This window comes from Aegilops tauschii, chromosome 3 (genome assembly GCF_002575655.3).
Source record: "Aegilops tauschii subsp. strangulata cultivar AL8/78 chromosome 3, Aet v6.0, whole genome shotgun sequence".
NCBI classification, from domain to species: Eukaryota; Viridiplantae; Streptophyta; class Magnoliopsida; order Poales; family Poaceae; genus Aegilops; species Aegilops tauschii.
Window position 1 is genome coordinate 591,275,229 of NC_053037.3, and position 26,166 is coordinate 591,301,394.

Genomic DNA, 26,166 nt, shown 5'->3' on the forward strand with positions numbered 1-26,166 from the left:
GAGAGAGGGAGAGATGAGGGGTGCTACTAGCCCGCTACAAATAATGGTGAGAGAAAAAACTAGGATAAATTAAGAGAGACACGAGAGATTGAGAGGATTGTGCTGCTTTGCTGCTTGCTTCTTGCTTTTGCTATTAGTGACTGGGAAAGATTGAGAGAAAGAGCAGAGAGGATTGTGTCCCAAAAGATATTAGCTCCAGGTCTAGATGAGCTTAATACAACTAAAAAATACCTTGGTTGTATCAACGATGCAATCCATTTTCAGATTTGTACATGCCTTAATTATTTTATCTTTTAAATGTCAATACTCTTAATTATTTTATGTTTTAAATGTCATTATATCCTCCTTTAATTTACTGAATCATCTCTCTGCATCCTTACCCTTCAGATGATTACAAATGAGTATGTCATTAAAGCTGCAGTTCTGCATGTTTAGAAGATATGAGTATGTCGAGATTAGCGACATTTTCTTACGGGCACGTGCAAGATTTACATAAAGTTGCATTTTTCCTATGACTGGTGAATTCTTTTGATTGCTGCCATAATAGAGGCGTCTATCACCACGAATTGTCATATACTCCGTCCGTCCGGTGAAGAGTGTACATCTAGCTTCAAATTTTGTCCATAAAATTGTGTACTTCTATCTTCCCAATGCACTTTAAAGTGAGAAAAAATACTTCTCTCTCATCACACGATAATCAAAACCAATAGCAATCTACACATGGTCTTCTTAATTTTTACATGCACTTAGCTCATTGGGGGTTGGGTAATTAATAAGGAGAGAGATCGTGGCTTGCACCTTTCCAATGCATTTTTTACTCAACTCTATAATTTGTCCTAAAATTTCTAGATGTACACTCTTCACCGAACGGAGGGAGCATTCTTTAATGGTACTTGGCCTATGAGCTACCCTATGTTTTGAAGAGTTCACAAGTTTGGATATGACCGTGAGACTCTAATTACATGATATACATGGTCTCCCATAATTTATATTTTGTCACATGCTATATGTCCATTGAAATGTTTTATACGTTAGAGTCTTATTAAAATAAATCTTTGTGTGATTAAAAATTTCAGTTTCTTCCTTTGAATTGTAGTAGAAATATATTTGGATTGGGGAAGCATAAAGCAGAAGCAATCAGATGCCAATAAAGGAGACATATGTACAGAAGCTTTATTATAACGCTTGTGTGAGACCAGCTGTAGTATGAATACAGACATCACATGATACAACATTGTTTCACCCAGAGAAAAAAATGTGAAACTTAAATCATAGCCACCAAGGGTAGATGGTTGAGTTCTGTGCTTTCATCGACCTGTAGATTCAAATGGAGTGTTTTTTCTTGGCGAATTCTATACAGCCAGCTACCAAAAGAAAGATGACCATAATTGTGTGTTGGATTATCTTGTTAGCCTAATAACATGATTTCTTGTGGGAGGTCTTTATAAAACTGAAAGAACTTCGGTAATTAATTTGTACCATTGATGGTGATAGTGGTCCAAGGAAGGGCAATATGTATAAGTGAGACAAAAAGGAACCGAATTTTTGATGTGTTCCATTCAGTAATTGACTGCCATCTGTATTGAAGCTAGATTCTCATACTGTACATGTGGATCACCTTGTTTTGCCTTGGCCTTTCCTTCCCTGATTCATTTTTTTCCTTCTTGTATTTCACTAATAAATTAAATATATAGTTTTTGCCCTTCTTTTTTCCTTTTCACTCTGGTTTTTTATTAAATTTGTTAAGCTAACATGGCATGTAAATATGAACAGCGGAATAAGCTCGGCGCATCTCGTATTCTCATTGAAGTGTTGTACGTGTTGAAGGCTGCAAGTTTCAGGTCAATACCTCTCATCTAGACCATAGTCACTATTGACGTACGTGAGAATGTGCGTAAGTTCATTAAGAAACTCATCAACATAGGGGTCTTGCATCTAAAAAAATGTAAGAATCACAACAACAACAACAACAATATATATATATATATATATATATATATATATATATATATATATATATATATATATATATGTAAATTGTTTCTGGGCACCTATGTGTCCCAAACTGCTGTCCTAGGTGGTTGTCAGTCAATGGCATCCATTCAAAGAGGCAAGCATGTGCATAGCTCATGTCCAGTATTCTTGCACATGTTGCATCATCCTTTTCAGTGGTCCGTTGTGTACGGTGCAGAGGTGACGAGGTGTAGAGCTTGTGTTTAGACCGTGATTAAGGAATCATGTATTGGTCTGAATTTTTGTCATTATATGAATCTCTACTTCTAATGTCTCACTTGGTAGGATAGCCTTCATGGTTTTTTTCGTCCCTCACTTTCGTCTGGTTTTCTTCGTCCTTTTTTTTTCATCTCCCCTCCCATCACCCCACCGGTTTATTTTCACGTCACCTCTCACACAATGAAAAAAATCTGAAAGCATCCGAACTTTTCATACTGGCACAAGTTATTTAGTAATGTCCTTTTGTGAAAGAATCAATCACAATCAATCTCTAAAGATCAAATCTAAATTAATTAACCTTAACATAAATCACTCATTCACATTAATTAAACTTTTCATACCTTATCAAAATCTCTACTCCTAGAGGAGCAGCCTGGGGTTGTGATGGTCCGTTTAGTTGGATCACCGCTCAGTCTGTACACATCGTTCTATGTACTATTAGGTTTTTTATCAACTTACATTACAAGTGAAGTGGACTTCAATTACTTTTATGGGCTATTAGACTTTTACTCTACCACAATTGAGTATCCACTACAACCGGGTGATGCTTTGGCATGGTGGGGACAATATTAAAAAGTATACACCCGCTTGGGTGTAATTTATTTTAGCAAATGCATAGCAATATGCCATTTGCATCCCAAAGAGGTTAGTGATACAAGGCTCCGATGCATGACCAAAGAAAAGAAAAACACATAAGGGATCGAAATGATGATTGTAGTTCTGCACATTTGGAATAAAATTCTCATTTACCCCGCAAAAGAAGAAAAGAAATGATGAAGGCGTAGTGTGTGACTTTGGGTCACTTGATCACTCCGAGTCAATGGTCACTAGGACTGAAATATAATCCAAAAAGTTAATCAGGAGGAAGGCAGACATGCTCGCCGCAACATTAGGGTGAGTGGGATGGACCCTGAGAGTCATATTGTCAATCCAATGGCGGCCACCACAATCGAAGAGGGTGGCAGCACTACGGTGTGTAGTAGGTCGCATCGCACCCTCGCGTGACGGTGTGCACTCCTTGGCACTGTGAATCAGTATAGGGTGACCAGCCACGACGATGAAGGCGTATCCCTCCTACTCCCAGTGCCACACCACTATGCTCGAGGTTGTCCAATCCACATACGAACGGGTCAGCTACATGGCTGGCACGAACAAAGAGTTGCGGTCCCTTCTACACCTCCCTAGCGGATCCACCTACCCAAGATGCCAGACCAGCGGGCGCACTGGCTCGGTGCTGAGACGGCGGCGCGAGAGGTTTTCAGGGGTTGAAGGAGGTGGGCCATGTCGTGGATGAGAAGGGGGCGGTGGAGAGAGGAGTGAGTGGGCTTCACCATAGCGTGGAGGGGTGGTTCCTAGGAGAGATGGCGTCGACGACGCTGTGGCCGGAAGATGAGATGCGGCGACAACCGATGGTTGGCTGGCTATGCGGGAAGAGTAGGAGGCTGTTGTGCGGTGAGTGAGGAGAGGAGTGGCTACTTTTCTCTCCGTCAAGAAAAGAAGAAGGAGGAGCTTCTATGCGGTGACATCAATGTCACATAGTCTAGCAAGTCATTATTAGGAAAACACCAACCAAACGATCTATATGTAGCCTAGAATTTAAAGCTCACTAAAATCGGGATGTGACTTACATTGTACCACGCAAATGAAGCTAAAATTAACAGTCCTCACATTGTACGTAAATATTTTAAACACATCAAGTAGATCTTAGTTTGTAAAAGATAAATAGTTGGATCATTGCCCTGTGATGTGTCTGCTTGTTTCTCTTTTAGAATGCGGACAAAATATTGGAGAACTGTACCCGTTATGCAATGGTAAAGGAAGTAATGCAGATAAGGTTCAAGATAGTGAGACATCCCTGTTGGTCTCCAAGAAAGCTGATAAAATTATCTTTACGACAGTGAGAGAACCCAAAAGTCCTGTCTTGATGTAGTGTTCGAGTTACTGGCCACTACTGCTGGAACAAGCTGTTCGAACTCGCTTCCTGAATCAGTTCGTCTTCTTGAGTCTCAACTTCAAGTTGAAAGACATCGATCAGATGTGCTACGACAGGAAGCTGAAGGATTGAGGAAGTCCCTGCAGAATTCAGATGCATACTTTCTGGTGCAACAGCAAGCGCTGGAGGATTTAAGCGCCAAACAAGAGAAAGTTAATAAGCTTGCTAAGCATCTTGCCAGCATTATGGGTACCCAGGATATTGTTTCTTGAGATCTTCTGAAGTGGTTTCAGTTCTGGACTTGTTTTGCTGCGGCGTTTATTTGCACTGGTCGCCAACTTTGACAACGAGTGTATATGATATGCTGCTTTGTTCCCTATATTTGCACTGGTGGCGAACTTTGATGCCCAGTGGATGTAATATGTGTAATAGTCGTGATAGCCTAGCATAAATTGCTTGCTTATTTATTTTCTTGTTGTCTTGTTTATTTGTTTGCTTGTAGTCAGTGCAGTTCTTTTTTCGCGGTTTGGCCGCAATAACCTATTTTTTAAAAACTAGGCCACAATAACCATGGGCTACATATTTACTGTAGTTACCATGGGCCTCCTACGGGCCGTAGAAACAATGGGCCTTGTAAGGGCCATAGAAACAATGGGCCTTCTACGGGTCATAGCATCAATGGGTCTTCTACGGGCCGTATGATCGACCGGCCAAACATGGGCCAATAACAGACCACATTATGGGCCGTAAACGGGCTAGATTTGGAATCGTCCGTTCATGGGCCGACCATAACGGGCTATTGTTAATCGGCCGTATTTGATGACGCTATGAAAATGTGACGCCCCCGATTTGACCGTACACTAATCATGCACGCAAATGTGTACGATCAAGATCAGGGACTCACGGGGCGAGGCGGCGAGGCGAGGTCGTCGGGGCGGCGTCGGGGACGCGCGCCGGCGTCAGGGGCGCGGGGCGGCGCAGGATCGGGTCCCTCCCGTCGATCCAGAACAGGCGAGTGGGGAGGAGAGGAGCGAGGGGAGTGGGGGGATCGATCCCGATCCAGGGAAACGGGGGAGAGAGTGGAGCGCGTGGGGGGTTAGGGTTTCGGGGTAGTGGGGGTTAGGTAGGCCCTAGGATGGGCCAGCCTGGTTGGCCCGATGGCCAGCTGGGCCGAGGCCTAGTGGGGGGGTCCTCCTCTTTTATCTTTATTCTTTTCCAGTTTCTTTTATTTATTTTTCTTTTCTGTTTTATTTTATTACTAGTAGATTTTAGTTTTATAAAAATATGAGACCAACACTTAAATTAGTGTCTTAAATTACCCCTCTGCCACAAGAAGTTTCACACTTTAATAAAAAAAAGGTTTATATTTGGTTGCTAATTAAAAGCATTTAAGTAATTGTTTAGCCCCTGTTTTAATTAATTTCTTGCATCTAAACATTTTTTTAAAATGTGGTTTCTCCACCACAATCACCCATGATTTATTTTCTAAATTTTGAACAATTTAGTTTTCAGTTTTTAGTTTAGTTTTCATTATTTGAAAACTTTTATTGTTGGCCTATATTTTAAATTTTAACTTGAACCGTTTTTGAACTAACTCGAGTTTATCAACAGTAACCGAGGTGACGTGGCACCATTAGCAGAGGTTTACTGTAGCTTGATTATCCGGGCGTCACAATTCTCCGCCACTACAAGAAATCTCGTCCCGAGATTTAAGAGGGAAGTAAAGGGGGAAGGTTCGGGTTACGAAATTCTAGGGAGTGTTCTTGGTCTTGGTTGTTCTTCTCGAAGAGGTTGATCCATTACATTGATGACTTCATTCTGTTGTTTCAGGTCATCATGATAAAGTTGTCGTCCTTTCTTCGGGAACTCCATCGTACTTATGACAGAGTAAGGGGGTATTCTGGAAGAACGGACTTCTGCAGGGTTTACTATCTGGTCAACATCATCGGGGAAAATGGCGGAAAGTATCTCTCGAACTAAACCTTAAGAAAAGCCGAGAGCAAGTAAGAAAGTACCATGAGAAGTTTCAAACGGGTAGGCAATCGTTCGAAGCCTGAAACAAAGTGTGAAAGGGGTTCAAAGCAATTGGAATAAGTATTATGTCTGATGCCAGTATAGATCAGTAGGACGGTGGTCCGTGAATTACATACGAGGCCACGCGCGATGAATAAATTTGGGAACAGGGGGTGCACAGGAGAGTCAGGTTTCGATCCTGTGGAACTGTGGGTTATGGGCCCACCATGTGGGTTAAAAGTAGGAAGGGCGGTGACATCTTGCATGATCATGATAGCAAGGCATGTCAGAGGGTAGCCTGTCAGTTATATGTCAGCAACATCGTCGGTACCAAGGGCGAGGGACGAAGAGAACCATTTTCCTGCTCGTTGAAACGAGGCGGACCATTAGGCAAAGTTCTCGTCCATCGGTGGTTACCGAAATGTCACCAACAATAATAACATGGTCTTACTGACAGAGTTGTACACCGAGGTGTTTACATAAGCAGGAGAATATTACTGCTTAGATCATATAGATCACCAGAAAGGTTAAACCAAACAATGGAAAGGAAAATATGATTATCAGATTAAACAGAAGAATGGAAAGGAAAATGTGTTTAAACACATAGTTCAAGGGTATATCCTTCCCAAGGACAAGCTGAGCATGATATTCATGACAGGATATAATGTAGAAAACTCTTTAGGTAGGGGAGAGAAATTTCAGGACATTACCCATACAACGGTGTTTGGATAATTGAGCAGGAAACATTTAGCATTGGGCTTCAAATGTTCCTGTTGAAAATCGGAGTACCATAGACATGCTTCGAGATAGCATTGACATGGTCAACAGGTGAAGATCAGACTTTGGAAACAAAAAGGATCCATCAGGAACAACTTATAGAGTAAGTCTTACAATCTCCTCATGGAAGAATAGCTAACCTTGCTAAAAAGGAAAACTTATAACAATAGGTCCTCCGGCCAGGTGTGTTTGGCATGTCATCACCTTACCGGGTCATAAATAGGCCAATGTTATAACTCTTGGAAATATGTTCCAACCATCATATCTGACCGAGATTCAGATCTGATTGGTGTCAGGATAACTCAGACTCAGGATGCCTGAGAAGAAAGGTGCAACACAAATTGTCGAAACGACATCGAAGATTCTCGGGAGATGAACTATGGAAGCGAGTTCCGAACAAGGGTTCATCATTACATCAAGGAGAGGTGAGGAGGTGACTGATTGACTCAGTGACAATCCATTGAGATCTCCAAAAGATGGATTTCCCCAACTATGTCAACAAGGAGATAACATAGCTAGATCGAATGACTTAATGACGTATGCTCGAGGAAAACATACACAGTTAAACATTGGTTGAAAGGTGCACCCGAATTATGGGCTAGGTAGCACGATCAATGTTTGAATGATGATTCATTAAGCCATAGACGTAGAATGAAACTATAGGCCAATAACTTCAAAGCATTAGGGTTGCTAGAAGTTTAGAATTTACACATCATAGACCATTTGTCGGTATTTCGTTTAGAAACAACACGGGGATCAGAAAACAAATGGAGATGGCGAGAAGTATTACTATATCAAGAATTCTCAAGAGGTGGAGAAATTCTCACAATATCCTTGACATAAAAGATGGTAATACTCCAAGGTAGAACATAACATAAGCTGGTTAGCAAGGAGCTCCATAACATGATCAAGTTTGTGTTGAGGGGAGGCAAGAATGTTGTCGATGATAACACAATTCATCGAGGGGCAAGGATGGTATTTCTCATCCTGAATTTCGACACAAAACTTGGAAGAAATCAAATTGTTGACAATGATCACGACAAATTTGTCGAGAGGTTTTCAAGAAGATGTAATTGATCGACGATGACATCAAGTCAAAGGAATGATGAAAGCGAAAGGTTATTGGAACCACGGGTAGGGCACAAACTCGAAATCAAGTTTGCTATTCAAGGAGAAGTGATATGACGAGGGAGATCGACGCAAGATTAGCTCACTGTCGAAAGTTGTGCGCTGGGAAGGTCCAGGTATCACAGTTAAAATCATCAAGATAATGATATAGCCAAACAGGCTAGGAATGGCGTGATCGGGTACAAACTCGTACTTAAAGAAGATTACTAAGAGTTGTTGAACCATAGTGCGGACTCGGTTCAGTTATCGGTGTCTTTGCGTGATTAATAACTCAGAGCCCGTGGAAAATTGGAATCAATGAGAATGTAGCACTTGATGGAGAACTCATAATAAGTTATGCAGTTCCGTGATAATCTCGAGATACCAGGGGGGTAATACTCGACGACAAACCAAAGTAGAGGTTGAACTGGGGTATTGCTCTTCAGAAGACAATTACTTAAACTTGCATAGGAAATGGTATTTAAAGGAGAACATGGTCGGAACCACGATTGCAAAAGGCCAGATCCCAGATATAAGATGAACTTATACCAAGGGAATAATTAATTTAAGAGAAGCTTTTAATGATAAGATCTACATCGTGTCCATGGGCATGAACACAAAGTTCAAGGTCGACTCCCACTTCTCCAATGCATAACCTTTCATTCACTTCTCGCATTCGATGAAGTTGTATGGTAGAAAATTATCTGGTAAAATACCAGAAAGGTATGGCTTGTGAAAACCTTCGGGTTCATACGGTTTTTAGGGAAGGTATAGGTTCAACCCATCAGGGCATCTTAGGAACATATACCACGAACTTCAGAAGTAAATAACACAAGCTCAAAAGTAGAGCATGGTTGACAAAGCGGAAGATACAATTTACTAAAGGCATTATATACCCGTAGAAAGGCTCACAGGGTTATTCAATATGAAGGACACTGTCGGATAAAATCCAACAAAGGAACCGATGGTCCACAAGGGATCTGATGTGAGCATCGGTACTCCACCAGAGGAAGAAGAATGCAAGGAGATCTGATTATAGAAACAACTGACTAACTCAAAGTTCAAATGCAAAAGAATTATGATTTCCAAATCAGGGGGTCAGAAGCAACGCTCTGATCAAGGATGGATAAGTTGAGTAGGCTTAGGGGTACAATCGATGGCAATTCGATTGGTCGATACCAGCTCATGTTTAAAATGACGTGTGAGCCAGAAGGAAGAATTCTAGGATCTGATTGAGAATTGTGAGCATTCGCAATATTTTGAATCAACAGACTCAAAATGATAATGACAAGGAATGACAATAAGATTACGAGACTTATGGGATTAACCATAATGCAAGCAAGCAAGAATTTCAAGAGCAATAGGCTGCTCAGGATTTTCAGAAGTGCAAATAGTATTTCAAAGAATTTTGTGAATTACTAGAATCAACTGGGGACGACCGGATACTCGGTAAGTGCGAGAATTATCCGTAGGGGTATTTAGGTGACAAAGAACAGCAAGGCAGTAAGCTCAAAGGATTCTCGGAACAACAGAGAGAATTTCGGGGTATCTTGTAATAATAAGATCAACTGGGAAACATTGTATGAATGGCGAGTATACGTGGTTATCCATAGGAGTTTATCGATGAAAGGGAATTGCAAAAGCGATGAACACAAGTTCTCGGGTTATCAGCGGAGAGTATCTTCAGGGTCTTCACGTGCAGCAGACGATCGTCAGTAATAAGGGGCTCTCCGGGTGAAAGTGATAACGAGATCCTAATGTTAGATTTAGTAAAATTCACTTAACCTGAATAGGAGAGAGTTCAGAGTCCCAGAGTATAGACAAGGAGTAAAAGATCCTAATACCACCCAATGGCGACGTGGGCCCGTAAGCCACACAGCCATGTTAGTAAAAGTTTTGTAAAGGTTAGACTCAACTTCGGCCAAGGAGTTGGAAAGGGGGATTCCTACAGGCAGTTGGCTCTGATACCAACTTGTGACGCCCCCGATTTGACCGTACACTAATCATGCACGCAAATGTGTACGATCAAGATCAGGGACTCACGGGAAGATATCACAACACAACTCTAAAACATATATAAGTCATACAAGCATCATAATACAAGCCAGGGGCCTCGAGGGCTCGAATACAAGTGCTCGATCACAGACGAGTCAGCGGAAGCAACAATATCTGAGTACAGACATAAGTTAAGCAAGTTTGCCTTAAGAAGGCTAGCACAAAAATGGCAACGATCGAAAAGGCAAGGCCTCCTGCCTGGGACCTCCTAACTACTCTCGAAGCCGAACTCCATGTAGAATCATCCTCGGGATCTCTAGCTCCTGGACTCCAGCATCTGGTTGCGACAATCAGGTATAGAAAGGGGGAAAAGAGGGAGAAAAGCAACCGTGAGTACTCATCCAAAGTACTTGCAAGCAAGGAGCTACACTACATATGCATGAGTATATGTGTAAAGGGGCCATATCGGTGGACTGAACTGCAAAAAGCCAGAATAAGAGGGGGATAGCTAATCCTGTTGAAGACTACGCTTCTGGCAGCCTCCATCTTGCAGCATGTAGAAGAGAGTAGATTGAAGTCCTCCAAGTAGCATCGCATAGCATAATCCTATCCGGCGATCCCCTCCTCGTCGCCCTGTTAGAGAGCGATCACCGGGTTGTATCTGGCACTTGGAAGGGTGTATTTTATTCAGTATCCAGTTCTAGTTGTCATAAGGTCAAGGTACAACTCCGGGTCGTCCTTTTACCGAGGGACACGGCTATTCGAATAGATAAACTTCCCTGCAGGGGTGCACCACATAACCCAACACGCTCGATCCCATTTGGCCGGACACACTTTCCTGGGTCATGCCCGGCCTCGTAAGATCAACGTGTCGCAGCCCCACCTAGGCTCAACAGAGAGGTCAACACGACGGTCTAACCCTATGCGCGCAGGGGTCTGGGCCCATAGCCCTATGCACACCTGCACGTTGCGAGGGCGGCCGGAAGCAGACCTAGCCTAGCAGGCGTTCCAGTCCAATCCGGCGCGCGCCGCTCCATCGCTGACGTCAAGAAGAGCTTCGGCTGATACCACGACGCTGGGATACCCATAACTACTCCCGCGTAGATGGTTAGTGCGTATAGACCAAATGGCCAGACTCAGATCAAATACCAAGGTCTCGTTAAGCGTGTTAAGTATCTGTGAACGCCGACCAGGGCCAGGCCCACCTCTCTCCTAGGTGGTCTCAACCTGCCCTGTCGCTCCGCCTCAAAGTAACAGTCGGGGGCCGTCAGGAACCCAGGCCCACCTCTACCGGGGTGGAGCCACCTGTCCTTTCAGCCCCCTCATCAGAATCACTTGCGGGTACTCACCGAGCCGACCCGACTTTAGTCACCACATGTGTCCTGTATATAATGTATATAGTATATACCCATGATCACCTCCCGAAGTGATCACGGCCCAGTAGTATAGCATGGCAGACGGACAAGAGTGTAGGGCCACTGATGGAACACTAGCATCCTATACTAAGCAGTAGGATAGCAGGTAAGGGTAACAACTATAGCAACAATGACAGGTTATGCATCAGGATAGGATTAACGGAAAGCAGTAACATGCTACACTACTCTAATGCAAGCAGTATAGAGAAGAATAGGCGATATCTGGTGATCAAGGGGGGGGGCTTGCCTGGTTGCTCAGACAAGAGAGAGGGGTCGTCGGTGACGTAGTCGACCACTGGGGCATCAGCATCGTCACGGGGTCTACCGAAGAGAAGAGGGGGGAGAAACAGTAAATACATAGCAAGCAAGTGCATAACAGGACAACAGGCAGAGCTAGACGTGTTCTAACGCGGTATGAGGTGATACCGGTGAAGGGGGGAGACATCCGGGAAAGTATCCCCGGTGTTTCACGTTTTCGGACAGATGAACCGGAGGTGAAATGTTGCAGGTTCACTATGCTAGGGACGCGTGGCGGACGAACGGACTACGTATTCGGATTCGGCTCGTCGTTCTGAGCAACTTTCATGTAGAAAGTATTTTCATCTGAGCTACGGTTTAAAAGATATGATTTTCTAAAGATTTACTAATTTCTGGAATTTAATTAATCATTTAATTTAATTCGAAATTGTATTTATGACATCAGCAGTCAGCAGGGGTTGACTAAGTCAAACTGACATGTGGGTCCAGTGGGACCCACCTGTCATTCTCTGTTTAGGTTGATTAGGGTTTAGCTAATTAATTACTGTTTAATTAAATTAACTAATTAATTAGATTAATTTAAACAGGATTAATTAACTTAATTAATTTAGTTAATTAATTAATTAATTAAATTCATTTTTATTATTTGTTTTATTTTATTTTATTTTATTTTTATATTCTTTTTTTAACGTTCCAAGGGCGTGGGCCCCATCTGTCATTGACACAGGGGGGAGGACCCACTGGTCAGTGGTACAGGGGCCCGGCGGAGCGAGCGTAACGGGTGGCGGGGCGGGACGAACCCGCCAGGGCTCGCGAGCACACGCCCGAGGCGTGGCCGCGGCCAACGCGCGCCGCCGGCGAGCAAGGTGCGGCAGGGCGGGGCCTGCGGCGGCCGAAGGCGGGAGGCGCCGCGGTGGCGCATGCGGGCGGTGACGGGGCGAGGCAGAGCAGCGGCAGGGCGCGGCGAGCGCGCCGGGGAGGGAGGCGATGCGCAGGCGCGCGCGTCGGGCGTGGCCGATGCGGCACGGGCGCGGCCAGGGCGTGGCCACGACGCGCTGGGCTGCGGGCGCGCGGGAGCGCGTACAAGCACGCGCTGGGCGCGGCGGGGGGGAACGGCGCCGGCAACAGAAAGGGGGGTAGGGAGGAAGCTCACGGCGGGGAGTAGGGATCGGGGCAACGGGAGGATGAGGAGGAAGTCGGGGACGACGGCGCGACGGAGAGGAAGCAGGCCGGCGATGGCGTCCGTCGAGGTCGTCCCGGTCGACAGCGACGGTCGATCCGGTCGGATCTGGTGAGGAGGAGGCCGTGGCACGGGCGCGAGGGAGGGGGGTCGTCGGCAGGGCGCAAGGCGAGGCGCGGGGCGACGTCGGGGCGAGGCGGGGAGGCGAGGTCGTCGGGGCGGCGTCGGGGACGCGCGCCGGCGTCAGGGGCGCGGGGCGGCGCGGGATCGGGTCCCTCCCGTCGATCCAGAACAGGCGAGTGGGGAGGAGAGGAGCGAGGGGAGTGGGGGGATCGATCCCGATCCAGGGAAACGGGGGAGGGAGTGGAGCGCGTGGGGGGTTAGGGTTTCGGGGTAGTGGGGGTTAGGTAGGCCCTAGGATGGGCCAGCCTGGTTGGCCCGATGGCCAGCTGGGCCGAGGCCTAGTGGGGGGTCCTCCTCTTTTATCTTTATTCTTTTCCAGTTTTCTTTTATTTATTTTTCTTTTCTGTTTTATTTTATTACTAGTAGATTTTAGTTTTATAAAAATATGAGACCAACACTTAAATTAGTGTCTTAAATTACCCCTCTGCCACAAGAAGTTTCACACTTTAATAAAAAAAGGTTTATATTTGTTTGCTAATTAAAAGCATTTAAGTAATTGTTTAGCCCCTGTTTTAATTAATTTCTTGCATCTAAACATTTTTTTTAAAATGTGGTTTCTCCACCACAATCACCCATGATTTATTTTCTAAATTTTGAACAATTTAGTTTTCAGTTTTTAGTTTAGTTTTCATTATTTGAAAACTTTTATTGTTGGCCTATATTTTAAATTTTAACTTGAACCGTTTTTGAACTAACTCGAGTTTATCAACAGTAACCGAGGTGACGTGGCACCATTAGCAGAGGTTTACTGTAGCTTGATTATCCGGGCGTCACAATTAGCCCAACGGATTAACGGGCCGATTGTAACCACGGGCTGAATTTGGTCCACAAGCAGAAAAGGCGAGCAACGGGCCGTAAGTAACTGAATGCTGGAAATAAGCCCAAGAATAAATGGGCCCTGAGAAGGCCGAAAGATAACACGGGTTGGAAACGACCCAATGGAATAATGGGCCGTTAGTGAGTATGAAGCGATACACTGTTCATTGCGGGCCAGATTCACTATGGGCTGTTAATGGGCCAAGAGTTACAAATGGCCTCGTATGGGCCGAAAGACATCATGGGCCATACATGGGCCAGAAGTTATAACGGGCTGGAATCATATTGGACGGCCCAGATGAAGCTACTGGCTTAATTCCGATAGGCCGTAATGGGATGTGAGTTAGCGGGCCGTAAATGGGCTATATAGGAACAGGCTTTCCGTGGGCCGGCCCGTTACCTTTTGACCAAGTCAAACGGGCCGGCCTTTTCACTGGAATGGGCCTCTATTGGGCCGTGCCTCGTGTCGACCTATCATAGGCGCCTCCTGTCCAATGAATGGATGGCATCTGTCCCAACGGTGAGCCAACACATGTTTCCTCCGGCCAATGACAATTTTACACGTGAAAAATCCTCATTGGTCCGGGCTGTTAACGGGCTATCGGATCCAAAAGCGGACCCGATAGCTTAACGGCGACCCGTTACGGTGGATGCCACGTGTCAGTCACCCTTGACGAAAGCACTTCCATGACGCGCGATTTATCATGGAAGTAGACACTTCCGTGATGGTAATTTTGGTAATGTCATGAAACACTTCTACGACAGCACATGTATGACTATCTTGATTCTGTCATAAATTTGTCATGAATGTACATGCATGACAGAAAACGTGACCTACTGTGACAAACACGTATCATCACGGAAGTGTATTTTTTTGTAGTGAAAGCTGAAGCAAGCCCGCAGTCCTCCTCCAAAGAGTTGGAGAAAATAAAGGCGGCTGTGGAGACTGAACGAGCCGCCTTTGAAACTGAAAAGGCGGCTTTGATCAAGCGTGCAGAAGACAGTGAGGGCCGGCTGAATCCAGTTACTAAAGAACTGGCCGGGTTAAAATGCCTTATCTCCCAAATGACACAGGCCATATTTGGTAAGTAACTCTTTAGTCCATATTTGCTCTATGTGTACACATCGTTCTATTAGGGTTTTTTATCAACACATTACAAGTGAAGTGGATTTTCAATTAATTTTACGGGCTATCATTTCTATCATTGCCCGTAGTAACGCACGGTCATTTTATTAGTTATAAATTAGTGCCCGGTGTGAGGTGGCGTGACGCTATCTTTTTTCCCTTTTGAGAAGAAACTCAAGGGCATTACGTACAAATTACCGCCTGGAGTATCTGATACGCCACTTGGTCGATAAGGAGGCATATATTCTCCTTCCCTTTTCCCGTGATAGTGGTGGGGGTCGCCTCGCCGGCCATGCATGCGCCCGCGTTGATCACACGCAGCATACCATATGCGCACGGCGGCGTCGCCATCCATCGGTGATCCCCCGACGGGAAAGCTCAGCGTCTCCCGCTTTAAAACCCTCACCCCGGCCCCGTACGCACGCAGCACCTGCAGCACGCAATCACAGGCACAGGCAGCCCACGCCTCCTCCGATCACAGGCTCACGGCACGTCGAGGAGGATGGCGAGCCTGAGCGTGCCTCCGGTGCTCACGTCCCCGCGCCACGACGCCATCGCCCTCCACAGGGCCTTCAAAGGTACGCACGCACGGGCACACATAGAATCATACAAGCCTGTCTACGATTCGTTTCATCACGTCGGTCTATTACCGCAGGGTTCGGGTGCGACAGCACGACGGTGATCAACATCCTGGCGCACCGCGACGCGGTGCAGCGCGCGCTCATCATGCAGGAGTACCGGGCCATCTACCACCAGGACCTCTACCACCGCCTGTCCACCGAGCTCAGCGGGAACCACAAGGCATGCAAACTGCAAAATGATAGTATATACTTATAAATCACCTAGCAAATATCATGCAAAATGATAAGTCACACCCACACAGCATAGCATAGTATTGCTCCCGAAATGACTTGTCTGCTTGGGTGTGGCGGTTCCTTCTCCAGAAGGCGATGCTGCTGTGGGTGCTGGACCCCGTGGGCCGCGACGCCGCCATCCTGAACCAGTCCCTCAACGGCGACATCACCGACCTGCGCGCCGCCACGGAGGTCATCTGCTCCCGGACGCCGTCGCAGCTGCAGATCATGAAGCAGACCTACCGCGCCCGCTTCGGCTGCTACCTCGAGCAGGACATCACCGAGCGCACCTACGGCGACCACCACAAGGTACGTCTTTGTTTGCCTCCACAGCACCATCGATACATACGCTCATCTGTGCAGTGTTTGAACCTTTCATCATTTTGTGTGTTGCTCGTCGCTGGATGCAGCTTCTGCTGGCGTACTTGGGGATCCCGCGGTACGAGGGCCCGGAGGTGGACCCGGCGGCGGCGGCGCGCGACGCGAGGGAGCTGTACCGCGCCGGCGAGAAGCGGCTCGGCACCGACGAGCGCGCCTTCATCCGCGTCTTCACCGAGCGCAGCTGGGCGCACCTCGCCGCCGTCGCCGGCGCCTACCACCACCTGTACGCGCGCTCCCTGGAGAAGGCCGTGAAGAGCGAGACGTCGGGGACCTTCGAGTTCGGGCTGCTGACGATCCTCCGGTGCGCCGAGAGCCCGGCGAGGTACTTCGCCAAGGCGCTGCACAAGGCGATGAAGGGGCTGGGCACCAGCGACACGACGCTGATACGGGTGGTGGTCACCAGGGCAGAGGTGGACATGCAGTACATCAAGGCCGAGTACCACAAGAAGTACAAGCGCTCGCTGGCCGACGCCATCCACTCCGAGACCTCCGGGAACTACCGGACCTTCGTCCTCTCCCTCGTCGGCCGTGACCGCTAAGAGGCGATGATCGATCATCGATCTCGACGCCACATGGTGGTCCGCACCGCCAAGACCGCCTTGCGTGATCGATTGGTCGGTCAGTCTACCTGTGTATATACATCTGTTTCCTCTATTCAAGTGGCCAAGAAGCCAGGTCTGAATGCAATGGCTACTGCTCAGTATGTTCATGTTACCACTGAAATGAAATTGGCAACTACTGTCTTTATTTATTACTCTATGCCTCAACATAGCCACGGAGGACCCCTCCTTTAACAGCACAACACCACAACCTAGCCCGCACTCGCCAGCACAGCCAGCATTATTGCCTTATTCGTTACTATGAGCATACAACACAGGGTGCCGAAAGTTCAGGGACGCGGGGATACCTTACACTACATCCTGATCACTATACAGGGATTCATGTCCTCTACTCGCAATAAACTCGACGAGCGGTGATTCACATACGGCAAACTTTAGGCAGCCTAGTAACACAACAACAGCAGAGCAGAAACATCACGCAATAACAGACGGCGCACCGTAGCTAAACCACTTGCTGCTATATCAGTCAGTCTGTGGGCTTCGGCCCCACACTCCGAGAAGCTGAATACGACTGCATAGCAGAGGTCGTCATGCCGATTGAGTGCTTTGTAAGGTCCAGGCTCTTCCTTGCGGCAAACCAAATCATCCAAAAGAATCCGATCCAACCTGCACGAGATTTTATAACGTTAGCGCAGGTGATATTGGTAAAAAAAAAACTTCGGACGTGGAAGTTGCGTTGGAGATATTATTCCTCTGGAATCAACATGGCCATTCTATGCTAACTTTTCCAGTTATGGAGCATCAATAAAGGAACAATAATTTGGGAACTTATTCAAAAGGACTGGACGATCGCATCTCTGCCTTAAAACTGACAATATATTCCACACGGACTGGCCGACCGCATCTCTGCCTAAAACTGACACTGCATTCCACATGATTGGCCAACCACGTCTCCCCTTTCATAAAGTTCCATGGCATGGAGAAGTTGATTTGAACAGCTAAGGCTTGTAAATCACCCCTACATTTCAAGGACTAGCTAAGATGCTTCTACATGATACCCCTGGTTAGCTAGACAAAAAACAAGTCTAAAACCAAACACAGTGTGTTACAACAAAACTTAACTAGCATAAAAACTTCTTTCTGTTTCCTCTGTCAACAGTTAGCCTCCAAAGTACATAAGTGAACTAACAACAACTTGCTATCTTAAATTACTGTTACAGAGCTGATGTTGTTAATCCAGTTCATCTTAATTGCAGAAATACAGATTAATGCCAATGAGTCCACTGGAAAGTTGAGAAGGCAAATAGGTAAAGTAATAACCAGTACTAAATTGGAGAGCAAGCATGCAAGAACAGAGTCCCTGTTTCCGATCTAAATTCACAGGCAAGAGTTTAAATGGAGATAATCCAGCTGCAACGGTAAGTATTTTTTATCTACATACCGAATAAAGGTACAGGTTGTGCCGGGACACTTATCACTTTATATATGGAAATAACTGTTTACCATAACCATCCATCAAGCCGCATCTGACGAATGGCTATAAAAACTGTGGAAGTTTCCTAATAGTTCTTAATTAGGTTTTATTTGTCTTCATGGTAATACCTCACTCCTCCACATCTCTCCACATTCTCATCTCCTTCCCTCCTTTGTGTACTCAATGGCACACTTTAGTGGCAATTGGGGAAAATTATGATCATCAGCAAGGATGGAAAGAGCTACTCAATGGCACAGTTTAGTGCCTATTGGGGGAAGTTACTAATCATCAGCAAGTATGAACAGAGCTGTTTTTTTTGGTCAACATTGTAACATTCTTTCAATCATCTACTCGGTGCCAACTCAGATAACGCATCATATGTTGCAAAAAGGACTAAAGAGCATCACATGTGCAAGATAGCTAGTAACTGGAGAACAATACACTCAAAGAACACAACATGCCCTTTCCTCCTTTGTCTACTCGATGGCACACTTTAATGGCAATTGGGGAAAATTATGATCATCCACAAGGATGGAAGGAGCTACTCAATGGCACAGTTTAGTGCCTATTGGGGGAAGTTAATGATCATCAGCAAGTGTGGAAGGAGCTATTTTTTTGGTCAACATTGAAACATTCTTTCAATCATCTACTTGGTGCCAACTCAGATAACACATCATATGTTGCGAAAAGGACTGAAGGAGCATCACAAGTGCAAAATAGCTAGTAACTGGAGAACAATGCACTCAAAGAACACAACAGTCTGAATTAATGATTCACCAAAAAATCACATACCAGAATGTAAAAAAATAATCATGCTTCCTCATTTAGAAGTCACTATTGAAGTTACATGAAGTGGATTAAAAAAATCCTGCTATTACGAATTGCTTTAGAAAGATTTTATGTTCCTCTTAATAAGAGAAATGCAATTTCAATGCAAATGACTTGGACACTAAGGCAAGAGCATAGGGAATTAATGGCTCTATTAGTGGGCACATGCAAGCTGGATTCCGATCTAATTACACAGGCAGAAGTATGAACAGAGACAGTCCAGCCACAAAGTTATCCAATGCAGTAACACTATCTAAATTAACTAAAGAAGAAGAGTACTTTCAATACTTAGCTCATTGGTTTTGTGATGACAAGGTGGTTGAGAACATCACCAGTATAAGGAATTTTTGGCTAGTCCTAGATATACTCTTCATAATGGTGATGCACCAAGTAGGTATTTGAAGGAAAACCATTATGAATGTAAGGACTGAAGGTAGTTTGCATAATAACATAATAAAAAACACTTAAACTGATGCCTAACTAATGATCATTATGCCCCTAGAAGTTGCATACAACAATACAAACATTGAAACTTCCGAGTAAATTATTTGTTATTTTGTCTCCAGGATATATAAACAAAGCGAGAGAGAGATGGCATACCGGTGGCAATCAGGACTCCCACAATTGCAGAGATAACAGTGGCCGAAATGACGAATATGGCAATTGATACTGCTCCGACATACACTGCAACTAAGCATGCAAAGAACAAAGCCAGGAACCCTCCAGCAGCTGCCAAGGACATAAGAACTGACACGATAATGGCATTAGCGGTCGCAACCAGAAGGAAGGACATGAAAATCAGCAGGCCAGTCAATGATATCATCGTGATTGTTCCGACCTGTAAAGGATGAAAAGGTGATTAAGCAGGTTTAATATTCTATACAGACCATAAATGCTGATGTAACAACGATGGGCTTACGCCGTACCAAGTAGATAAACAGATGCTATATGCCATAACAAAAATGATACCTACATCCAACATTGATGGGCTTACGCATCATATAGGTATATAATCTTGACTACCATGTTTTCCCCACAACATGTAGTACAATTCAGCACATCCTTTAACTATACAGAAACATGTAAACCGTATTTTCAAGAATGAGAACGTAAAAACTGGTGGCACCAAGTACAGATAGATGAATTTTACAATGACAATTAATCCCGTCGCTAATACTGCATACAACATGCCTTAAATTTTACAATGAGTAATGTGTTACAATTAAGTTGATGTTCGCACAAAGAAATTGAGTATCATTCGATGAAGAAATTAATACAGCTTTTCCGTTTCCTAACGGAGGGACGGATGGACGATCGGAAAAGGGAAGCAGGCTCACCGAGATGACGAGGATGGCGCGGAGGCCGCTGCCCTGCTTGGTCCAGGCGAGCAGGTCGCGGGCCGAGTTCCTGGAGGCGTCCCGCAGCCGCGGCGCGGCCTCGCAGGTCGCCGCGCGGAGGCGCCGCAGGAGCGGATCTCCGCCGTCGCCCGGCGGCCAGACGCCGTCCACGAAGCCGCGGAGCACCGCGGGGAGGGTGTCCTCGCCGCCGCCGGAGACCTCGACGGCGCGGCCGTCGTCGGAGACCTCGCCGTTGGCCATCTTGCCGTCCGCCGCGTCGGATTCGGCCATCTTGCCGGCCGCCGTGTCGGATTCGGCCATCTCCAGGTCGTGAATGGAGGTGGGGAACGGATGGGCGGGTTGGGGGAATGGAGCGGTGCTGTGCTGGTCGTAGTGGCAGATCTTTCTGGATTGAAGACGCGCCGCTGGTGACACGTGTTGCTTTGGACCGGGACGGGTGACACGTAGGCGTCGTACGTGTGCCGCCTGGTGGCCCCTGCCTTGTTAGCACACTGATCTACTACCTGGTGCTACCAAAAGTTCCATATCACTGTGTAATCTAGTTGTTTCATAGCGCACGTTGATAATCTATACTACTATTAAAAAAGCAAGCATGAATTCTTGTAAGCTCACACAACAAACTGTATGCGGAGTAACCAGGACCCTCCAATAAAACCATTCTAAACACATCCAACTGTCCATATTTCATCAAAGGTCTACCAATCGAATAAACGTCTGAGATCGAATGTTCTGCCACGCCGTGGTCTGCCAAGTCCCCGCAGCCCTGCCTGCAACAACCGAATCGGGCCTCGCCGACCCTTCTTTTTTCCCAGATCGAGAAGGACGGATCCGGAGAAACCTCGCGCCGCCCCTCTCCTCGCGTCGCCGCTCCTCCATTCCCCTCCTCGCGTGCCCCCTCTCCTTCCGCCTGCAAGAATGACGCTCTTTCTACCTTCACCTCTCTTCCCATCAACACCCTTGGCGGCCTGGCCTGCAAGGACGCCCGAAGGCATCGGCGCGCTAGGGTTCTGTCGCCGCCGCCTCCCTCGCTCGAGTGACACCGCGTCGCGGCCTTCCCCCTCCCCTGTAGCGTCGTTGGCGCACCCCGCGCTGAGGTCCCAGCCGAACGGCTGCCACCGCGATCGCCTCGCTCCTCCTCGATCGGGAGGCCCAGCCCGGTGAGATTTCCTAGCCACCCTCTGTCTCCCATGTTTCTGAATTGTCTCGGTACAGTAGCATGCCCACTGCTTGTTGTGTCGTGAAAATGAGGGTAGTCATGGTGTGTGGTCCGTCGTCTTGTGAGTTGTGACGTGAAAATGAGGCAGTTGTCTTGAAATGCTAAGGGGTGTCGATGAGGCTACCCATGGTCAATACCCACGACACGCAGGGCGCCGCCGCCGCCCAATCCAGACTGAATTTTGGACTTCCGTTCGGGAGGGGTTTGGATGTGGATAGGAGGGACCTTGGCTTCGCCTCCTACGCCGCCGATGTCGGGCCGGACCAGCCGGTCAAAGTTTCCTCCGGTCCCCAACGTATACCACCAAACCTCCGGCTGTTCCGGATCCGAGAGAGACGAACCGAGACCAGCAGAGATGCAAGTGCCATGGGGCTCAACCCACCAGGAAGGAAGATCAAGAAGGACAGCCACCGTAGATCTCCAGACACCGGATCCAACGATCCGACGAGCCCAGCGGCGTAGACCACCACCCTGCGCCGGCCAACTAGGGATGCATACGGCATTTTAAGTATGAGTACTAGAATTTTCAGTCTTGATTATGCACCGAGCCTAGTCCTCAATAAATGCGCGAGTATCAGAAAAGTCTGGTCCTAAAAAATAAATAGGAACCTAAATTCGCCTCCGTGAGAAATTGAAACCCAGTTGTTGCATTTGTACATCCACTCCCCAACCAGTTAAGATAGGCTCACTCCCCAAATGGAGTAGATGATAATAGCTTCGTTTGTACCTTTGGCTCGTTCGTTCTACGCTCCCGACCGCAAGCTTGCAGCACATGTCTCAGTTGCCATTTTGTTATTTGTTACTATTACCCGTAGACATAAGTTAGCTCATTACACTTATGGATATACTAGTACGTATGATCGAAATCCTTCTCTACTGAAGCAGCAGCAGGTTTATCGTGTTGGATCCAACCCCGGCCGGCTCAGGCCATGAAGCTCAACTCAAACTCGTCGTCGCCCACCTTGAGGAAGTGCGACCCCTGGTCGATCACCTTGCGGCCGTCCTCCGCGGCCCTGCTCAAGTGCTTGCAGGGGCTCACCTCGAACTCCACGTGCGCGGCCTCCTCCGCCTTGAGGTGCACGCTCTGGAACCCGATGAGCTGGCTCGCGGGCCGCCCGTCCGTCGCGTTCGGCCACCGGAGGAACAGCAGCACCGGGTGCCTCCCGTCCATGGGCCCGTGGTTCTGCACCCTCACCACCGCCGGGAACCGGAGCCTGTCGCACGCCTCCGCGCCCATCTCCTCCACGTCGTAGCTCACCGTGCCCGCCGCCGACGCCGTCGCCTTCAGGCCCCCGATGCCGCTCATGGACGGCGGCTTCGTGCCCCTGGACGCGAACCGGTGGGAGTACTTGGAGTAGCTCAGGCCGTAGCCGAAGCTGTACACGGTCTTGCCCTTGTAGAACCTGTAGGTGCGTCCCGGGTAGCCCGTGGACGGGTCGGCGCGCATCCGCATGTCCGTCATGGGCACCGCCGTGAACTCCTTGGGGTACCATGTCACCGGCAGCCTCCCACCTGATGATCCGTCATGTCCAGCAGTCAGTACAGTACAGCCTAGGAAAGCGCGCGGCCAAGAATTGCTCAGAGCGGAGTGAAACAAAATCTCACCGGGGTTGTGCTCGCCGAAGAGGACCTGGGCAATGGCGATGCCACCGGCCTGGCCAGGGTAACCAGCCCAGACAATGGCGCCGATCTTAGGATTGTTCTTGGCGAACGTCACGTCCACCGGTCCACCGCAAAGCAGCACCAAGATCACCGGCTTCTTGGCCGCGTCGGCAACCTTGTTGACAAGGCTCTCCTGCATCCCGGGGAGCCCCAGGTCCAGCCTATCCACCTCCTCCTTCTCCTGGTCCTGATCCAGCCCCATGAACAGCACGACGTAGTCCGCCGAGGTGGCCGCGTGCACCGCCTCCCCGATGTCGGACACGTTGCAGACGGCGGCGTTGCACCCCTGGACGAACCGGGCGTCCTTGACGTACCCCTGCAGCGCCTGGAACGGCGTGACGGAGATGCACGGCGGGCCGAAGTAGTTGCCGAGCAGCAGCGACGCGTTGTTGCCGTTGGGCCCGATGACGGCGATGGAGGAGGAGGAGAGCTTGGACTTGGAGAGGGGCAGCGCGCCGGCGTGGTTCTTGAGCAGGACGATGCCGTCCTGCGCCGCCTGCAGGGCCAGGTCCTGGTGCTCCTTGTTGCACACCTGGTCGGCGCCGATGTTGCCGTAGCGGTTGTACTTGGGGTTGCCGTTGAAGAGGCCCAGCCTCATCCGGATGGCGAAGAGGTTGCGGAGGGCCCTGTCGATGTCCTCCCCCGTGATCTTGCCCTGCCGGTACGCCGACACGCCGTGCGTCTGGATGTAGCCGCCGCAGTTCACGTCCATACCTGGAATGACTCATCCATCTTTGAGAAACTGTAGCAGGTCATGTGACAACCAGTGTATCTAGCAATCGTGATTTGAAGTGAAAACTCGTACCGGCCTTGAGGACATCTGCCACCGCATCCTCTGGCGCCTTGGCATACCCCTGGACGTCGTGGATGATGGCCACGGCGTCGCAGTCCGACGTGATGTATCTGCTCAACAGAAATGAAACTTGCAAGCGTCAGTTCGTGAGCAACGTTCTCAGGCTAGTCTTTTTCTGAAGTAACAGGTCCTGCTTGATTTTGTGTCTGTCAGTCGTGGCACTTGTTTTACTGAAGAAGAGAATGTTGCTACTTATTACCCGTTGAAGCTCCAGTCGCCTCTGGCGGTCTTGGAGAGGAGGTTGTGGTCGGCGCAGGTGGGCACGCCATTGACGCGGTTGTAGGAGCACATGATGCCGCTGGCGCCGCCGTCCTCCACGCAGCTCTTGAACGGCGGGTTGTACGTGTCCGCCAGGTCCTGCTCCGTCACCTGCCCAGCAAGACAGCTTTTGGCATCGCATTCGCATGCACGGTCGTCGATTCCGACCTCCAAAAATGACAACCTTTGCGTCGAAGGCGAAGCGGGTGACGCCCTTCCAGTTGTCGAGGTCGTAGGCGGTGAAGTGCTTGCAGCAGGCGGAGGCCTCCAGGTCGGAGGAGTTGGTGGCGCCGGACATGCCGTAGCCCTGCACGCCGCGGACGAACACGGCGGCGTACTTGCCCGTCATGGCCGGGTCCTCGCCGGGGGTCTCCTGGCCCCGGCCCCACCGCGGGTCCCGGAACACGTTGATGTTGGGCGCCCACAAGGTCAGCCCCTCCGCCTGCCCGTTGTTGTACACGCCCCGCGCCTCCCTGCCGATCGCCTGACAAGTGGCAAGACCCGTCAAGTTCACTTCAGTTCTTGCCAACTTGGTACTCTTTTTCAGTTTATGATTAGGTTCCGTTTGTGTGCATTATGGCGTTTGATTTGAAGGTCAATGTTGGAATCATCGGCATCCTTGTCGAATCGTGTGAATAAACGGCACACAATCTCAAAAGCAGAGTGATCGACGAGGTAATAGACGGCGGTGCTCGTGTGTACGTACCTGGCCGATCCTGTACCAGAGGTGCGGGTTGAAGGACGCGGCGGTGAGGATGACCTGCGGGAAGCTGGTGGCAGCGCGGAGCGGGCCGTCCAGGTGCATGCCCTTGCTCCACGCCACGCCGTGCAGCGCCTCCGACCACCACTTGTACGCCGGCACGCCCAGCCGGGCCACCGCCGGCGACTCGTCGCCCAGCTGCGAGATCTTCTCCTCCAGCGACAGCTTCGACACCAGGTCCGCCGCCCGCCGCTCCATCGGCAGTTTCCGGTCGCAGTACGGCGCGCCCGACGCCGCGCCGCAGGAAAAGGGCGGGTCGGCGGCCGCGGCCACGTGCAGATGGAGGAAGGCGAGCAGCAGCGCGGCCGCCTGGACGGCGTGCGTGCGGGTGCGGCGTCCCATGGCTCTAGTGTGCGTGTGTGTCACTTGCGCGCGAGCGAGGCGGGCTGGCTGGCTTGGCTATGGCGAGGGGCGAGGGGCACTATATATATAGTAGCATAGCCCTGCCGCCGCGCCGGGTGATGCATTATATTTATACGGATCGTAAAGGCCAATTTTATATTTTTAATGACAAAATCGCATAACTAAAACCCAGAAATAGTTCTAAAAGGTGGAAGATGAGTACATTTATTGCAGCCATGTATGATAAATACTGATGAACGGAAGTGTACACGCTACTAATAAGGTCTTATTGGCACATTATAGAGACCGTTCTATGGAACATACCATATACAATGATGCAACTGCATGAAAGTAAATGATTGCGGATGGCCTAGTTGAGTTAAATCATCCTAGTGTAGCTCCCTGTAAGATAGTTTGTAATGAAGTAGTCAAGAGCTTTTACAAATTCCTCTACCTGTCCAACGGGTGTCTTAGCTCCTTTGTATGTAATGATGGGATCATCTCTCTGAGGGCGTTGGGTACATGCGAAGAAGTGCCACGTCGGAGAAATCATTGCATATTATCGCCAAGATCATTGTTTGTCTT

The 26,166-nt window shown here is 48.3% G+C and overlaps 3 protein-coding genes across 3 annotated transcripts; 1 reads left to right on the plus strand and 2 right to left on the minus strand.

The window, feature by feature from the left end:
* The first annotated feature begins 15,324 nt into the window (after positions 1-15,324).
* Positions 15,325-17,021, plus strand: LOC109785348 (annexin D5). Its single transcript, XM_020343945.4, has 4 exons — positions 15,325-15,613; positions 15,691-15,836; positions 15,980-16,198; positions 16,300-17,021. Exons 1-4 carry the CDS (start codon positions 15,538-15,540, stop codon positions 16,807-16,809), a joined length of 951 nt encoding a protein of 316 aa, XP_020199534.1. The 5' UTR covers positions 15,325-15,537; the 3' UTR covers positions 16,810-17,021.
* Positions 16,994-20,876, minus strand: LOC109785349 (uncharacterized). Its single transcript, XM_020343946.4, has 3 exons — positions 20,470-20,876; positions 19,733-19,970; positions 16,994-17,496 (listed from the first exon to the last, which is right to left on the minus strand). Exons 1-3 carry the CDS (start codon positions 20,788-20,790, stop codon positions 17,357-17,359), a joined length of 699 nt encoding a protein of 232 aa, XP_020199535.1. The 5' UTR covers positions 20,791-20,876; the 3' UTR covers positions 16,994-17,356.
* A 1,605-nt stretch (positions 20,877-22,481) lies between these two features.
* On the minus strand, positions 22,482-25,643 carry LOC109785347 (probable beta-D-xylosidase 7). The gene is made up of 6 exons (XM_020343944.4): positions 25,186-25,643; positions 24,664-24,963; positions 24,421-24,590; positions 24,174-24,271; positions 23,312-24,082; positions 22,482-23,218 (listed from the first exon to the last, which is right to left on the minus strand). Exons 1-6 carry the CDS (start codon positions 25,579-25,581, stop codon positions 22,629-22,631), a joined length of 2,325 nt encoding a protein of 774 aa, XP_020199533.1. The 5' UTR covers positions 25,582-25,643; the 3' UTR covers positions 22,482-22,628.
* Positions 25,644-26,166: the final 523 nt, after the last annotated feature.

Coding starts and splice junctions, on each gene's coding strand:
- LOC109785348 (XM_020343945.4), top strand. CDS start 15,538: ATGGCGAGCCTGAGCGTGCCTCCGGTGCTCACGTCCCCGCGCCACGAC. Junction 15,614..15,690: donor CCTCCACAGGGCCTTCAAAG/GTACGCACGCAC, acceptor CTATTACCGCAG/GGTTCGGGTGCGACAGCACG. Junction 16,199..16,299: donor CCTACGGCGACCACCACAAG/GTACGTCTTTGT, acceptor CGCTGGATGCAG/CTTCTGCTGGCGTACTTGGG.
- LOC109785347 (XM_020343944.4), bottom strand. CDS start 25,581: ATGGGACGCCGCACCCGCACGCACGCCGTCCAGGCGGCCGCGCTGCTG. Junction 24,083..24,173: donor GGCAGATGTCCTCAAGGCCG/GTACGAGTTTTC, acceptor GAGTCATTCCAG/GTATGGACGTGAACTGCGGC. Junction 23,219..23,311: donor CTTCGGCGAGCACAACCCCG/GTGAGATTTTGT, acceptor ACGGATCATCAG/GTGGGAGGCTGCCGGTGACA.
- LOC109785349 (XM_020343946.4), bottom strand. CDS start 20,790: ATGGCCGAATCCGACACGGCGGCCGGCAAGATGGCCGAATCCGACGCG. Junction 19,971..20,469: donor GCGCCATCCTCGTCATCTCG/GTGAGCCTGCTT, acceptor CATCCTTTACAG/GTCGGAACAATCACGATGAT. Junction 17,497..19,732: donor GGGAGTCCTGATTGCCACCG/GTATGCCATCTC, acceptor AATCTCGTGCAG/GTTGGATCGGATTCTTTTGG.